This window comes from Gopherus flavomarginatus, chromosome 17 (genome assembly GCF_025201925.1).
Source record: "Gopherus flavomarginatus isolate rGopFla2 chromosome 17, rGopFla2.mat.asm, whole genome shotgun sequence".
NCBI classification, from domain to species: domain Eukaryota; kingdom Metazoa; phylum Chordata; order Testudines; family Testudinidae; genus Gopherus; species Gopherus flavomarginatus.
The window spans coordinates 11,852,931-11,869,599 of NC_066633.1; the positions used below are offsets into that span (position 1 = coordinate 11,852,931).

Here is a 16,669-nt window from a genome sequence, read left to right on the forward strand (position 1 = left end):
TGTCGCTATTTACACCTCATGACTGAAGGTCTGTGTTCTGTAAGTGAAAAGTGTGTGCATGGAATCAGGGTATGTGCATGCTGCTCCCTGCAAGTATCTCCCTGCTGATATAGTCCAGTGAGCAATCAAAGAGGTTCCAGCTCTGAGGAAGTGACATCTTGTTTCCAATCAGGAAGATTTTGAAGTTCACTGTTAAATAGTGCATGGATTTTTCAATCATTTAATCCTGCAAGTTGTCATCTTCTTTCATAGAGTCTAAATATTCTCTGTGCACCAAGTCTTTTTGTCCCTTTTAAAAGGAAGATGTAACTTTCACGTTGGACCGCAAGCAATAGAAATAGAGGAGCTTCCTGTACAAAACCACACAACTTTATTCATTCACTTTTCTTTGGTTCAGTATTAAGCAATGCAGTACCATGTCCTTTTGAAATGACAGCCTGGATTATTGTTTGATCTTGCCATAATTCCTTCAGTTTGCACTGGCAAAGATAGGATCAGTTGGATCCCGTCCTCCGCCAAGATAGTCTGTGCGGAAAACTCAGCATCCTGGATCTTCTCATTACCCTTGTAAAGCGGTATACAGTTGAATGCAAGTACTGCCTACTCCATATACAGGGAAAGGCAGAAAGCTCAGCATGAGATATTTGGTCATTACCCTTGTGCTCGTTGGTATGGAGACTGCCTGTAAGCAGTGCCTGCTCCATGCACAGTGGTAATTGCATGTCCAGGCTTAATTTTTGTCCTGCAAAAGTCTCTGTTGGGCAACAGAAAACCCACCTCAAAATAACAATTGTTCACCCCTCCCTTTGAATATACTGGCATGCATAGACATCAGCAGAGCAGTCTGTGAAGTCAGCTGCTCAGGAGCAGAGCAGCAGGTTTGGTGGAATATGCCTCTGAGCATGCCCATGTGTCTAAGGGCAGAATGAAACACTTACATTGACTGAAACCAGCAAAAGCAAGAACCTCATTAATAAAGGCCGTTTGCTTTTTTCCAGATGTGTACACATCACTTCAGAAAATCCCTGAGTAGGTTTGCATAGGCCTGTTGTCCTTTCGTTCTGCTGATTTGCTTCTTCAATTATTTTAAGAGGTGTATTTCAGAAGGTTTTCTTTAGAAGTTATGGAATGCACATGCCCTGTCAATGAACGATCATTTGTTAGGTGCAGTTCATTCAGCCCCTGAAACTAAAGGTGCGTCATTTCCCGTGTGGGTTTTGGCCCAGTTCTGTGGAATAATTGTAGACAATATTCCTATCCCTTTGTAATATAATTTAAAGGAAGGATACACAAGTAATCCATTCTCCTTGTGGTGCACACATGCAGCTTCCATTAATGCCAGATACTTACATGTGCAAACTAGGAACTGAATATATTGGCTATAAACCCTCTGGTTTCAGGGATTCTTATTGAGGGGGTCAGGAATAAAATTCCTCTTTTGGAAGATTATCCTATAATTGTCTGCTGCAGGGTTTCTTGCACCTTCTACTGAAGTATCTGGAACTGTTGGATACTAGACTAGTAGGACCTCTGGTCTGATCCAGTCTGGCAATTCCTGCATTACTGGAAATCATACCTTCTAGCCCACTTAGGAGCAAAACTGTCTGTCTCTGAGTAATGCTGTGAGATAAAGATAGATAATCAAAAGAAGTTACATAAATTACCCTCTTAATATTAGAGTAACTTCCCGCTGCTCCCAACAAACATGCCCAGTTCACTCCCCCTAGAAATACTGGCTGTTTGAGTAACAAACAATGAACAGAGCCTGTTTCAGAGGTTTTATTTCTTGAAACAAATGTTGGGCCCACAATCTGGTTAGTATTTCAGTCGCTTTGCTCCTGTTGGTTCCATTCTCCCCACTGTGTGTATATAAATCTATCGACAGCTCTAGGATTCTGGCTTTGTTGCAGCTCTGCTGCTTGTTCACTACAACTGTAACCCAGGTTCATGGGGGGGAGGGTGTGTGTGTGTTTTTTTTTTTTTTTAACCACGTTGAGGCACTTTTTATCTTGGATATACAGTATGATTACTTACACTTGCCAAAACATTTAGGAGACAGTAATTATGAACTGGATTAGGACACCTTTTTTTAGTTTAATTCCTTTTCTTAAATATATGTCCATAATGCTCCCCATAAAAAGAATAATTTGTATATAATGTAACTTAATAACTAAAGGTACTTGAATTTTGATTTTTATATATACATATATATATTAAAAATGGTTTTATTTGCTGTTCTGCTGCTTAACCCAATCTTTGTTTTGATAACCATTAAGACAAAATCTTGTTAAGTCGATAACTTTTTTTTGTGTTTCCTGCTGCCTGCCTCTGATTGGACTTTTATAGAAACTTCTGTTCTGTGTTAAAGTTTGTTACATCTGGTCAATGTGATTGTTCCTTTTCTATTCTTATTCTTTAAAGAAAACTCATCTACTGGGTGAGCGTCTCTCCCCATAGCTAGCTGTACCATCATCTCTTCCTCTAATAAACATATTTTCTCATTCTTGTGGGGTTTTCTGATGATTATTCACATAAGCAGATTACCTGTTAGATGCAAAACAAATGGTCCAAACCCTCAGAAAAGCACTTTATTAACAGTAAGGATGTGATTACGTTTTAAGAAAGAGCTCACACTTCACCATTGTTAATATGTTCCCTTTCTCTTCTTGTGTTTCCTTTTCTTTATGAAAATTAGAGACAGGCCTGACCCATAATTTCAGATTCAGATGTGCTCCCATGTATGGGGGAATTCACCCTTTGTCCTTCCAGCTAATGGGCCAACCCAACCCCCTGGATCAGAACACCCTTGAACTTTGGGGACAATTTGGATTTGGGCCAGAACCATGTGCTTACAAGAATGTACCTTCCCATAGGGTTTATGAGCTAGGAATGTTTGCATCCGTCCTGTCTCTTTCTTGACTTCCCATCAAGATGAAGGGTCTTCATTGTTTATTGCTTGATGAACAATCAGCTTTCTTTGGATGTATGTATTCTAATCACTGCAAAATGCTTTATCCAGGTATAAAAATACTTCCCCTGCTAGCCTTCCCCAGTAGTTCATTGTCATGGGGAGCTGTAGTCTGACCAAATCCACCCACTGCTCCCCTGCAGATACAAGAAGCTAATTGTTTCATCTGGTGTAAACAATTCAGATTCCCTTTGGTGGGAACCATTCTTGAATTTTGCATCCCGCATGGTCACCAGAGGAGAGCTGTGCTCAAGGTAAAGCTCTTGCCTGAGTTGGGGATCACCGGGGAAGGGGGGGCAGAGTTACTTTGATTTTCAAGGAGAAAATACACTTCCTGGTGGCTGACCCTCAACAAGGAGGGTTGCTTCTGGCCAAAGGGAATCTCTGACTTAGAGCTGCTCTTAACCCTTTCATGAGGCAGCCTGATAAATGCTCTTGGTGCTGTCCTTCCCCTTTAAGCTCCCCGAAGCAGGCCCACTCTCAGGCGAGCCCTTCACCCTGCCTCTTTCTAACCTAAGTCTCTTTCTTTCTTTTTGTCTCTTATGTTTTAGATTCCTAAAGGTGTTTGTGTTGGTGCAAGAAGCTGGGGCGAGCTTGTCACAGAAGGAGAAACAAATGGTCTGTTTACCCTGCAGGCAGTTAAAATTCGCCCATACAAACAGACTCCTGGTCTGGTGTGGAGTCAGCACTTGAAAAAACTGAAATCTAAATTCCATCCCAACATTACTCAGCCGCTTGCTCTTTTTTATGGCATGTTACTTGTGGCTCAGACTAACTTACTGACGTTTCCCATTGTTCTGCCAACTGGGCATTGCCCTTCTGTAGAGCATAACCAACAAACCCCACCCACCCCCACCACTATCTTACCCACAACCAGACACAAACGGCTGGCTGCACTTGGATGCAAAGAGTAACCAGAGAATCCCATGCATGTGCTAGTTGGGATTCTATCCTCCCGTGGCCCTCAGCCCATCTGAATGTCTGCACTGGTCCATCAGCATTTCACATGGTGCCTTTAGTGCTAATCCTGCAGGCAGACTCATCAGACAGCTAGGGAAGGAGGTACATACAAGTGGAAAGCCAGTTAACAGGAACAATATGACAGCAGCTGGACTGACCCCCGAATCGGATTATGTTAAATTTTACACACCCATTATTTCATATTACACCTTCCCCAAAAGATCCCAAATGTCAATCAGCCTTTTTACAAATGGCTGGTGCTCCCTCGAAGCATTCAATCCCCGTTGGCTTTTGCTGTGTCCTGCGAGCCTAGCAACTCATGAGTGTCTGCTTGCTTTCCTGCTCACTCTCACAAACAAACACACACAATGGAATTTTGGTTTAAAGTCACATTTTCCCCCTCACCAAGACCTCCATTTGAATCTTGTTTCAGCCTGCATGCTCGCCCTGTTGCCTTGCCTGCGCATACCTTCCTAACGGCTCGTTCTTCTGAATCTCTTTCCAGTTTTTTAGCATTTCAGACCTGCCTTCTCCCTTTGCATGAGCTCCTGTGCACTCTCATCAGTGTGAACAGCAGAAATTACGTTAAAAAAAAAAACAACGGCATTCCCCTCCCCTCCTCCATCTCGCCACGGACTGGACTTTTGCCCAGGCGTTTCAGACAGGAATCCGGACTTATCCATCATCATCAACCATCCTGTTGTCATGTGATCTTATTTAAAGGAGAAACATTTTGATGGTGGTGCTGTACCTAGTGCAGAGGAAGTTATGCTGCTTCCAAATATCAAGTGATCTGGAGCCAAACTCCCTAAAGAGGGGTCAGGTTGCTTTCTAAGCTCCTAAAACTGAGTTTCTCGCTTTCCTTCTCCCAAAATCTTCACATAACTAGGCTATTGCAGAAATCAGATACCTCCTCAAACCTTGTCTAACAGCAGCCAGTGGGTAATAAGATCAGCTTACCAAGACCTGTCTTAGTAGCGGGGGGAAATCCCAGCTCTTAAGAAATATCCTGGATTTTTTGTAAAAGGCCTGGAATAAGAGAGAATTAAAATGGATGCCATCATGGCTAGTGGCCCTAAAATGAGACCTGTCAGTTTTGGTTTGCAGGCAGGCCTGTGCATGTTGCAATGCTGTACCCTGTTCTTGTGAGCAGGGACAATAGTAAAATATAGTATCCAAGAATTGTGCATTCTTATGTAGGGTATCACCTAGCTCTTCCCATTTTAGGATGAGGTGGTTGTCTTTAAGGTGGGTTAAATGTTGTGTTCACAATTTTGTCCCTCTTAAAATAATAATAATAAAAATCCTCATTTTTAATAGCAGAGTTCTTCACTTCTACAGTAGTTAATACTGTGGCTAATGCTTCATCATGCTTAATAACTATGAGCCTCAGCAAGCAAGAAGACAATTTTTTTTAATCAAGTTAACATAGGTCAGGAGGCTGCGTTGTCTAAGCAGATAGTACAAACTTAGAAACCTCTGAAGCCCTTCTGCTGCAATGTTATCACAGTCGGAAGGGTCAAAAATCAGCTCAACTGCCATCCATACCACTGCTGTTACTGCCTTTACTTAGCTCTTTAGATCCGCAAGCCTTTGATACCAGAATAAAATCCACCACGTACGCAGTTTGCTCTTATAACTTCATATGCGGACCTGTGACACAAGCGTGTGAGAATTCTGTTTCATTTCAATATTAGCATATCTCCATTGGGATCTAAATGGTTAAGCAGCCAACAGGTGTGCAAATATCTACAAATATTTTTAGCTGCAGTATTTATTCCTTTGTGTCTGATGCACTGTTGAATCAGCAGCTAGAATCAGCTGACTTTCACCCTTTAATGTGCCATCTATGTAAAAACGAGAGTGTTTTCTTTTATATATTTAATCTAGGTGGACAGTATATTATTGTCAGCCTCTGTGGAACATTTGAACTATTCCAATGTCAGTGTTGCTACATAGTGCTTTAGAAGGAGCATTAGCTTTGGCCATGCCAACTGATTTTCTTTGAAAGGGATGTATTAGAAAACCATCCGTGGATTTTTTATAAACCTGCTGCCCCATTTCAGAAAGCCTGGACCTTACAACTGATGAGAAGGAAACAATTACCAGTCAGGTACTATAGTTTAGATCTTTCTTCTGCTGTGTGTATTCAGCATAAGAAGTAGGTAAGTGATAGAGTTTAACTTTAAAACAAACAGACAGACTAAACATATGACTTACATAGTGTTGTTGTAGCTGTGTTGGTCCCAGGATATTAGACACAGGTGGGTGAGGCCAGACCTGAACAAAAGCTCCATGTAAGCGTGAAAGCTTTTCTGTCCAATAAATGCTATTACCTCACCCACTTTGTGTCTCTAAACATATGACTGGTTTATAAAAACTTTGCTTGAATTGACTAAGCTCACACTGAAAAAGTGTGATTGTACACTCTATGAAATGGAATCTCACCATTGTCCCCAGCAAAACAGTGTTTCTAATGCCCTTTCTTAACATCTGTAAATATAGAAGAAAAGAGACATATTTACTGATACTGAAAGTTGTGTTTAATGCTGAGTATTTTTCAAAAGTTCTTTTTGGTTTGATGCATATTGATTTTTTTTTTTTCCTGCTTGAAGTGTCAAAAGACTTAACAGAAGCCAAATTATATTTTAACATGATGCTGAGCACTTTTAAAATTTGTATTTGTGTGTGTATGTGTTTGCGCACTGAATTCTAGATTTTGGTGGCATCTCACTGTTGTGATTTCATTGCCAGTGTAAAAAGGTTCTGGTGTTGCCCATTCATTTCTGGAGACAGAATTCAGCCAAATAAAGTGCTTCCATTGGAAAGCGAATATTGATCTTGTAACCATGAATGAAAAGTTATCTACATATTTAAATAAACCTTTCATTTGACCTGCCATTTACTTTAACCCTCTTATCATGTAGGGGATGCAAGCAAAACTGGCCTAATTGTTTCACAAAAAGAGTCCATACCCTCGCCATTCACTGCTGCTATCATTGGCAGGTCTATTATATCTGCAGTGACACATTTGCCATTACCACCTACACCTGCAGATGGGAACTCCACTTTGCATTACTTCTAGATGTAGCCAAATATAAATCACAAGCTTGGAACTATGCCAATTTCTTCTTCCTCTGCACTCTCAGTGAATTGCTGGAGGCTTTCTAATTTTTATATTAAACTGCAACATGTCTTGGCAAATGAGGAGAAACAAATCTGTTTGAGTGCGATGTTTGTGTCTAGCTGCTGTAATCCGTGGGATGGCGAAGGAACACTTTTACTCTCGGTACTTGAATTTTTACATCACACTGGGGGGTTTAGGCACATTTTGGCATTAATTGTGCTGATACCAGGAAGAACATTGCCTAGGATGAAAATGGCTTAAATGTTTTCTCTCCAGCGGGTCAGTTTGAGAAGCTGATACTTTGTCAAACTTTTACCTTTTGGGCTGGAATTTGTACAGCTGTCAGTCTTAGAATGGGGTTTTGGGGAAGCTCACACAGAACCTGTTCAATCATTTGAGAAGAGGAAAACTGCAGTTATGGTGGTTGAAAAAGTTTGTTTATATCTTTTTCTTTTTTTTATAAAGTGTCTGGTGCTGGGAACTTGAAATTTGACAGGGACAGATGTTTAAAGATATGAGGTGTTGCTGCACTGAGCATTGTAATACGTACCTGAATCGGGAGCCGAAATTTCATTTTCAAAATTTCGACTGCCTGAACACCTTTAAAAATCTGGCCCATAGTCACTGAGGCATAGCTGTGCCTTTCGGGGCCGAGTGAAAAGGCGGGTTGATTTAGCTGCTTTGAAGGTTTGAAAAAGGTACTTTACACATGAACACTAGTTTATATACACAACAGAACTAAATTTGTCACTGCACTGCTGCCATAACCCATGCCTGTGTAATTATATGGACAGTGCCAGTGAGTGGAGGATATCTCAACGCTGAATTGGCACATGTGGGAAAGAAGGGTGAGTGGAACACGTTTTATTATGCAAGTATTCATGGGATAGAAACTGGCTGAGCGGAAGCAAACGAGGATCCAAGGAAATCCCATCTCAGGCCCAGCTGCCCTGCCTCTCTGTGTACGGTACACCCTCTGGGTTAATGCTGGCATTCTGCTACAATCCATCACGGGGGAAATTTTGATCATTTTCCCTTTAAAAACAAACAAGGAAATTATCAAAAAACTATTAAGTGACTCAAATCTGGATATTTCTACACTGCCTGTGCATCTTTAACTCTGCCCACGTGTGCGGCTACATTGCTGTGCACGCTTCATTTACACAAGCAGACCATATTTTTTTTCCCATAAAAACCCTTCCTCATTCCACGCACAGGTTGGGTGGTGAATAAAGCGGGGTCCAGAGAGGTGTGCTGCCTTATTCACTCTAGAATTTGAATGGGGTATAATGGATGAGATGGAGGTGAGGCAATAAGTGGCAGGAATCCGCAGGGCCTCTGCCTCACTGAGTTCAGATAAGACAAGGGAGGTCAGTACATGAGGATAAAAACACCACCAATAAGCTGCTGCTCTAACGGCACATTCATCAGTCATACTGAATATGGAAGGGGGGGCCTGTGGTCACATGAAGATGGTATCGTAATGCATACGCATACGGGGCAGAGTTAAGGGTGCATAAGCACCAATCAGCTCTAGATTTACAAGCTTTGCATTTTAATGTCTTTCGTATGGAATGAGCTAGTGAAAATGGCAATAGTGTGTTCAAGGTAGGACCACACCTCCCTCTAACCTCTTTTTGAAGATTGAGCTCAGCTGCTGGTAACTAGAACATGATCTAGCATCTGGACTGCTGCTTCCCCCTTTTGCAAGTAGTTTCTCTATCACTGCTTCAGAGAAACAGCCTTGAATTTAAGATGTTAACCCCAGTTACTGTACAAAACACAGGGCAGTGCATGCTATGTCGCTGTAGGGGAATGTAAGAGCAGGGACAACTAGCCCCTGAATACGGAGGCTATGTCTTCACTACCCACCGTATCGGCGGGTAGCAATCGATTGCTCGGGGATCAATATATCACGTCTCATCTAGATGCGATATATCGATCCCCGAACGCCCTTATATCGATTCCAGAACTCCACCAACCCGAACGGAGCCGCGGACATTGATCCCGTGCCGTGAGGACAGTGAGTAATTCGATCTTAGATACTTTGACTTCAGCTACGTTATTCATGTAGCTGAAGTTGCGTATCTGAGATCGATTTTCCCCTGTAGTGTAGACCAGCCCAGAGAAGAAATCTCCCCCGACCACGTGCTGGCACATATTTATACCTGATGTAAAGCGGCACTATTTCTGGCAGTTGTGAATGCTGCCATCTGCTGGTGAATTAAAGGTTGGGCTATACAAGCCACTCCAGCTGACTTTGAAACAGGCTAGTGGCCTTTCAGCTGTAGCCCTGATCAAGCTGTCTCCATTATGATTTTCCTTTGGCTTGAGCATGCCAGCCTGAACCATCCTGCTCCCTGCATCATTCACCACAAAACTGTGAGTAGCTCCTTGCAGGCTTTCCTTCACCACCACCACTCTCCCCTGTGCACTGAAATCAACCTCCTCCAGGAGCCTTGCTATTCCATAGCTCACATGCAGAGCGAGGCTGAGTAGCAAACAGAGGAGGGAGTAATAGCATCTGCCCAAAGCAGCCAGCTGTTGACTTTTTTTTTTTTTTAAGAGTCCGGATCTTTAGAATTTCGGCTGTTTCTGTTTGTCAGCAGCAAGAAGCCCTGGCCAGCCAGAGGTCAGTGATATTTATCATCAGCCAGTAGACAGGGTCAGGTGCTGTCAACAAGAGACCATAAAACTACAGAGGCTGTTGTTACAGCCAGGAGTGGGGAAGGCAGCAGGAAGGAATGGTTAGAGCTCCACCTTTGTCCTCCCTTATTTGAAAGGGAGTGGGGGGTGTGGTTGCTAATGACAGGCTAAAAACGGCCTCCGGAAAGCCTTGCCACCTAGCAGCAGAGAGGATGGGTTTGTTACCCTCATGCAGGTAAGAGCCAGGAAGGAAGAATCACATCAGCTGACTGGAAGGGCTGTTAATCCATACAATAACTGACCAGAGCTGTCTCTTTAACCTCGCCTTGCACAGGCTGCGCTGAGTCAGATAGGAAGAGGGGGAACTGGCCATGAGGAAAATCGGAGGTGGTGGTTTGGATCAAACTAACTGAGAGTGTCTCACTGAAGAACAGCTCCCAAGCCAGCTTTGCTACAGGTAGCAGAGACCCCTTTGGCCCAATCATTTTTCAGATACCTGCTAAGAGAATATCAGAACTTTGATCACACTCCACTTCTAAAGTCAAGCGTGGATGCACAATGTGGCTTTGAGTTTTATGATGAGTAGGAAGTGTTTGTTTAGTACCCTAAGGGTTTGCTTGTACAACAAGAGATGTTTGTCTAGAGACAGTCTAATCACGAGACAGGGAAATACAGGCCGATTACATCTTGTAGAATGTCACAAACGGTCTAGTAATGTTAGCAACTACAGAACACAGTTCAGTTTCTGCTTATGAGTTGGGGGGGGGGGGTGGCTGAGAGTTGGAGGACTAAAAGCTGTGGGTTTTTCCCTTACCGACTACACGCTAGATCCAGTTATTGGGACACATCTGGCAAGTTCAGCGGTTTTACTTTTGATTAGTGCAACTGTAAGTCAAAAGAACATGTCTGAGCCATTCAAGTTTACTGCTGTGAAGAGCAGACCCAGGCTGGCGGTAGCACGATGCTTATTGTAGACCTGATCCAGGCAGCTGCGCCGCACCATGCCGCCAGCACAGCGCTGCTCAAACGCGGGGGAAGGACGATCATCCCAGGGTAGAGCTCTCCAGTCACACACAGCAGTAACTATGCAACCCCCATATCTACCATCAGCAGAAGGGATGGGGCCCAGCCTCCTCTTCAGGGTGCTGGATCCCCAGCTGCCATTATCAATGCCTTGGAGCCACTGGCAGCTGGTGACATTTAGAGCAGTTTTAGGCTCCTCTGATTGATGCCAGGAGACGAGCCCCTGATTGAAGAGCACAAAGCTGATAAGCCACCCTTCCTTGCAGTCCCTCAGCCCACAGTGTGAGCCTCAGTCAAGAATCCACCTCTGAAGATACAACCCCATTCTCTATAGGATGAGACTATTTGGCATTACAGGGGTGCACTTCACATTCAAATCTGCCAAGATTAACTCCTAGTGCATTGATCTGTGTGTCACATTTACAGCCCAAGAGTGGCCAGGACTCCACGGTTTGTTTCAAGTAGCTACAGTTTTGTGCCTACTTCAACTGCAGAAGCATTTTCCTCCTGAATATTTCAGGCTGTGAAACGCTCCCTTCTCTCACCGGTAAAGCGATATCTGCAGCTTCCAGAATGCTGCTGCTGGGACACTGACAGTTTACTCTGTACAGCCTCATGTAATGATCTTTCCAGTACTAGGACTATCTTAGTTTAATGCCTTCCTCTAAGGAGCAGTCTGGATTTTGTTTGGAACTATCTCTAATACGGTGTGGCCATACCAAGCAGAGCACAGTTGAAGACACACTTTTCACATTAGCAAGGCAGCTGTACAGTGTTTTCAGTCTCAGGCTCTATACCACCCGCTCCAAGGGGTCAATTGCCACTGCTTTACCCACACCGTGTTCCATCCAGAAAATACGCGCCATAGTGCGCTAGGATTACACATTTCAATTTAAACATGAACTCCATAGTGCTCAAGGAGACACAGCCCCACTCCATATTGGATGTAGCACACGGGGAAGATGAGAGTTAGAGCATTTTTTGGAGAAATGCTGTTATTTCTACAGAACCCTCTGTGCTCTGTCTAACGGGGGGAAGGAGTAATGTTTGGCCTGCTGTGCAGTCCTGGGATCACTCTCTCTAGCTTTATACGCATGCGGCAGGGAACGTTTTAGAACCCAGTGCCCTTCCATTGTGCTGCTCAGCCGTAGCTCTCCAAGCACTTCACTGTGGTAGGTTAGCAACACAAGCCGTGTCCCTAGCTACAAAATAGGAATTGACTCCCCGGGTGCTGCTACTTTCTGCCAGTGCTCTCTTAGCAATCATGGACATGAACAGTGAACGCACTGTCCTGCCACTGGGACAGCAGAGATCCAGCTAACGAGACCATGCAAGAAAGAAGCCAGGAGCTGAGAATGTGTTCCTGATCTATTGTAGTGCACTGGTGCATGAAAGCGCCATCATTAATACACAGAGCCTTTCTAAGCAGTTCCAAGTTAGGCTGAAAGACACAAGTGCCCTTGCTCGAATAAGTACCACTAAGGAGCATTATTGTAGATGACAGAATCCAAGTGCTATCACGATTCAGTGGATCACTACTAAAGCCAGCTGCTGTTTAGAAGGGTTTGCCAAGGCTGGGGCTGTTGGCAGCAGGAAACCTAGACTCTCCCCACCACCATCAGCTGTGTACAACTTAGGCCTCATGCCCGCACAGGCAGCAGTCATGCAACTTGTTGAATGCACGTGTATTTATTGTAACAGTCTCAGCACAAAGTGTAACACTTGAGCAGGGGAGTGTAGTTACAATCTGTACAGCATCCTCTAGACAACGCAGACAAGATACAACATGCAGCCCTAGAGGCTCCACAAGAGATTCAATGCTGGCTGCAGCAGCTAACAAAAAACAGCTTAAAACACTGAGAAATCCAACAGTGGCTCATTCTCTGACACACCCCCACCCCCGGCTGAGTACAGACAAGGATCCAGGTAACCAAGACAGTAAAAGGAACACATTGAACCATTTACAGGAATTTTTTTTGTTTTAAACAAGAACTTGCTGTTTGCAGCAAACTTTTGGTCTAAAAAGGCCTCATTTCAGAAACTCCCTCCCCCCAACCTATTTTCACTTCCCTGCGGTGAGACAAACAGCAGCCCCCTTCCACCCTTGTTCATCTTTTACGCTAGGAGCGTGTGGGCTTCCCCTGAGGCCACAGTCACACGCTGGAGTCAGGCTGATGCAGTGAATTCATTCCATTCCCAGCACCAGTGCCACTGTGAGCATGCGGCGTGGCTCTCCTCTGAGACGGCCTGCGAGGCTGGTCCAGGCACGCACTCGAGCTGGCCAGATACGCCACGCCAGCCTCGCTCTGCCCTGCACTTGCTGCATCTCACCCGAGGGCTTGCAGAGCCCTTCCCAGAGCCAGGCTGGATTTTGCAGCCATCTCACTGATTTACAGTGGGGCCAACAGCTAAAATCCAATCGCTCGTTTTGAAAAGCAGCTTAGACGTGAAAAATGATATTTGCCATTCTCCGTTCGTCCCGCCCCTCCATCCCATCCCATTGCTTGACGGTTGGGGTGCAAGGTATTCCCATTCATTCAATGAGCCACTGCACACACCAAACACTATCTGCCCTACAAAGCTAGAGCAAGCTCAGCACTGCATTGCACGGGGGAGCATGGAGGTTCATTTGCAGGCAGCTTGTTTCCCACCCCCACAGCAGGAACTGCTCAGCCAAGTGCCCTCCCCAGCAGGACGGGAGAAGATTTAGAGTAAGTCAAAAGATGGACATTTCAGCACAGGTGGGTTAACACCTGGCTTCTTGCAAGTGAATGGCTCTCCCCCACTCCTAATGGGCCCTTCCCCTCTCCTCAGGCCCATGGGAGAGGGCTGGGCAGTGGTGTTTGGAGAGCAGAATATGGAGATGTTCCATTCAGGGACTATGAAATGGAGGCAGGGGAACATCATCTCGGCCACACCAAGACCCATGGCACCTGCTGCAGAACTGCCTCTGTCCAGCCTCAGCAACTCGAATGGAGTCTGACTGTTTAACACTCGTAACAGAGCCCTGCAGGCCTGGGACTTGTCCACAGCTACAAGGCTACCAGGAAGTAGCACAGTGGGGAGTGAGTGTGAAGCTGCTGCCAGTCTTCCCGCTTTGTTCACCAAGAACATGCGGAGCAGATGTAGGCAGCGCTGGGCCACAGACACGTCTGAGAGTGGAAGAGAAACGGTCTCTCTGCTGTAAGTGGGGCTGCAAGAACTAGAACAAGAGCAAAACGTGGAGGACGCTTGTCACCTGCGCACCAGCAGAACAAAACAAAGGCTACAAGCCCTTGTGGCTTTAACCAGCTCCAAACAAATAGGGTTTCTCTAGTCACAACGTTACTGTGAACAAAACAATGTCTCTTCCTTATACATTTGCCTTCCAAAAAAAGTGCTCAGAACTACTCCTGAGGAGCAATGTGTGAAGTTGGGGCCGAGCGTCACCTGCAGAGGAGCAGAGATTCAGTCACCAAAGGCAAACCTGGGCTACTCTCCAGAGCAGCCAAAGCAGGGCGAGGTTCAGGCCAAACTTCTTCCACTTAAGTTTTGTTTGGAGACAGTCTCCCCACCACAGCCTTAGGCATGGAGGCTGTGCAGGAGCTGGGTTATGGTGAGGTTCTTCTGACCAGCAGCATCCTTATAGCCAAGCCTAGAGTCTGCATGAGGTTTTACATTGTTATACAAGGACGATGGAGCAAGCTTACACCCGGGGGGCACCTCCACCCTAGAAGGAAAATCTCCTCTCTATTTCTCTGAGGTGGACTATGTCCCCTGTTCTTCAGTCCAACGATCCCCCGCTTTTCCAGACACACAGGGCTGCCATGGCATACCTCCACCACTTCGTCCAGCGCGGCTCACACAGCCCGCGTCTCAGCCTCTATCTTCTGTTCCCCATGCAGGCTCTCCAGTTCCTGCACCTGCGCGATGTTCTGGCGTACAGGGATCTCCGGCCCTCCTCCATATAGCGTGTTCAAGTAAATCCACGTCTCCTCGGAAATCTGCCCATAATCAGCTCCTGAAAAGCACAGCAGCAACAACAACAAAATGCAGCTGTCTCGGTTTACCACTCAAGCTGTGCTGGGGTGGGAAAGAGTGTTGCGGGGAGCTATGCTAGAAAGGGAATCTTCCTCCTTGCTCAGATAGTGAGGAACAGTGAGGCAGGTGAAAATGTGACTTTAAAAACTCCTTCAGTGAGTGAGAGAGGAGGTGTACTTGCCAATACACTAAGCCAGGGTGAAGCCCTGTGGCCTGAATGGCTGGGCAGTGCACGCACAGCGCCAGGCAAGGAACGCTCGCACTATGGACGGTCAGAGACATAAACCCTTGTATCTTGTAGCTGACATTATATCCTCCTGCTCCCAGAGCACTGGTGTGGAGTGCCACCTGCTGGTGAAGGCAGAGAGGGCCAGTGCCAGCTCACCTGACACAACTTAGCCATCAAACCCTTCAGGGCTCCATGCAGTTGCCACATTTCTTGCTTCCAGGAGGAAGTAAAAAGCAGTGCAGGGCACGCCTCAGCACTTCACCCTAAAGCACTGCCCACCCGTGACTGGGTTCACACTGAATCCCTGTCCTTCACCAAAGAGGACCATGCTACCAGCCCAGCTTTCTCATGTGCAACCAGGAAGAGAGATGCCTGCCGGAGCACAGCACGTGGTAACCAAAGACACTCTGACCACTGCAGCTCTCGCGGTTCCTAGACAGTAGGACCATGCACCCAAAGCAGTTTGTTCAAGTATTCTCAGGCTACGCTTTCTTCCTCGGGAGCTTTTAGACTGTCTTTCAGCCCAGTAATCATATTATGTATTGAGCATTGTCTGTCTGCACAGTGCTAATGGCTAGGTCCCTGCCCCAATGGGCAATCAGTCTGAAACGACACACAGTCAGACCCACTCAGGCCCCTCTGATGCACAGGAGGAAGGCCCCACCCTCACTGCAGACTGATTGTAAGCTGTATTTGAGGAAAAGTGCAGTTAGAGGAAGTGAATTGAGTGAGTGAGGTTTGGCTGGCCAGGAAAGGAAGGGAGTTCCAAGCACACAGGTCAGTGTGGAAGGAGACAGGGAGATGAGGCAGGGATCTAACAAGGGCATTGAGTGAAGGTTTGTAGGCCCCAGGAGTGAGAGCAGTGATGGAAGATGTGGAGGGCCTCTAAGCTTGGAGGTGATGCAGAAGATGAGGGGAGCCTGTGCAGGGAATCAGAGGGGCAGGTGACACAGTCACAGTAGCAAGAGGATTTTAGCTGCAATGTGTTTTACATACTAGGGAGCCAGACAGAACATGCAGACAGAGATGGCGGCAATGGTGGAGGCATGAGATGATCAAGGTTTGAACAAAGCTTTTAACACCTGAGATGGAGAAAAGCAACTGGATTTTGCAAGAACGTGGCCCATGGCCGGGAAGCTGGGAATGGAAAGTGATGAGGAAGAGGAGACAGAAGCTGCATGCCTAGATACGAGGGAGGTTGGTGGAGGCGGCTAGGGGGACCGAGAGGAAAGAGGGAGTCTGAAAAGCCCGTGGGAGATACAGAAGGAGATGGCAGAGGCGAGCCCAGGTAGAAAGGGAAAGGCAGATCTGGGAGTCAGCACTAGGATATCAGCCAACGATCTAGCTTTGCGCTGAGCAGAGGCAGAGTGACAATGATAGATCGAAAAAGGATGTTTCCAGGCATGTTCCCCCTTCCTCATGGGACCAACCCCGCCAAGGGACAGCAACACACACAGAAGCCTGGAGTGGGGCAAGCATGAGCCTTACCCTGCTTCACCTGCACGTGTCCACCTCCTTTTGCAAGTGCAATCCTGCTGTTGTCAATTGGTCCAGGAGGCTCTGTAAGGAAGGATGGAAGGTAGATCAGGGAGCCAGTTACCTGCTTCTCCCCTCCACCTGCCCTCAGCTGCTAGTCTGAGCAGTTGGAAGCCCAACTGGGGCTGGGGGAGGAGCGAGAAGAGGGTTTTGCCCCAGC

At 45.9% G+C, this 16,669-nt stretch overlaps 2 protein-coding genes across 9 annotated transcripts in view; one reads left to right on the top strand and one right to left on the bottom strand.

The window, feature by feature from the left end:
• FNBP1 (formin binding protein 1) overlaps positions 1 to 6,832 on the top strand; it is a 153,822-nt gene extending 146,990 nt beyond the window's left edge. The window contains exon 18 of the mRNA XM_050926113.1: positions 3,520 to 6,832. Within this exon, the coding sequence (XP_050782070.1) occupies positions 3,520 to 3,527 (8 nt within the window). The 3' untranslated portion in view covers positions 3,528 to 6,832. The remainder of the gene's footprint in view (positions 1 to 3,519) is intronic.
• Positions 6,833 to 7,816: 984 nt separating this feature from the next.
• USP20 (ubiquitin specific peptidase 20) overlaps positions 7,817 to 16,669 on the bottom strand; it is a 43,351-nt gene continuing 34,498 nt past the window's right edge. For 4 of the 8 annotated variants that reach the window (XM_050926105.1, XM_050926106.1, XM_050926110.1 and 1 more), the window contains 2 exons: positions 16,462 to 16,533; positions 12,395 to 14,724 (listed from right to left, as the gene is read on the bottom strand). In XM_050926105.1, coding sequence (XP_050782062.1) covers positions 14,564 to 14,724; positions 16,462 to 16,533 — 233 coding nt within the window. In that variant the 3' untranslated portion in view covers positions 12,395 to 14,563. Of the gene's footprint in view, positions 8,091 to 12,394; positions 14,725 to 16,461; positions 16,534 to 16,669 lie in introns of those variants that run through there. The other 4 variants (XM_050926108.1, XR_007769957.1, XR_007769956.1 and 1 more) reach the window with 4 other exon arrangements.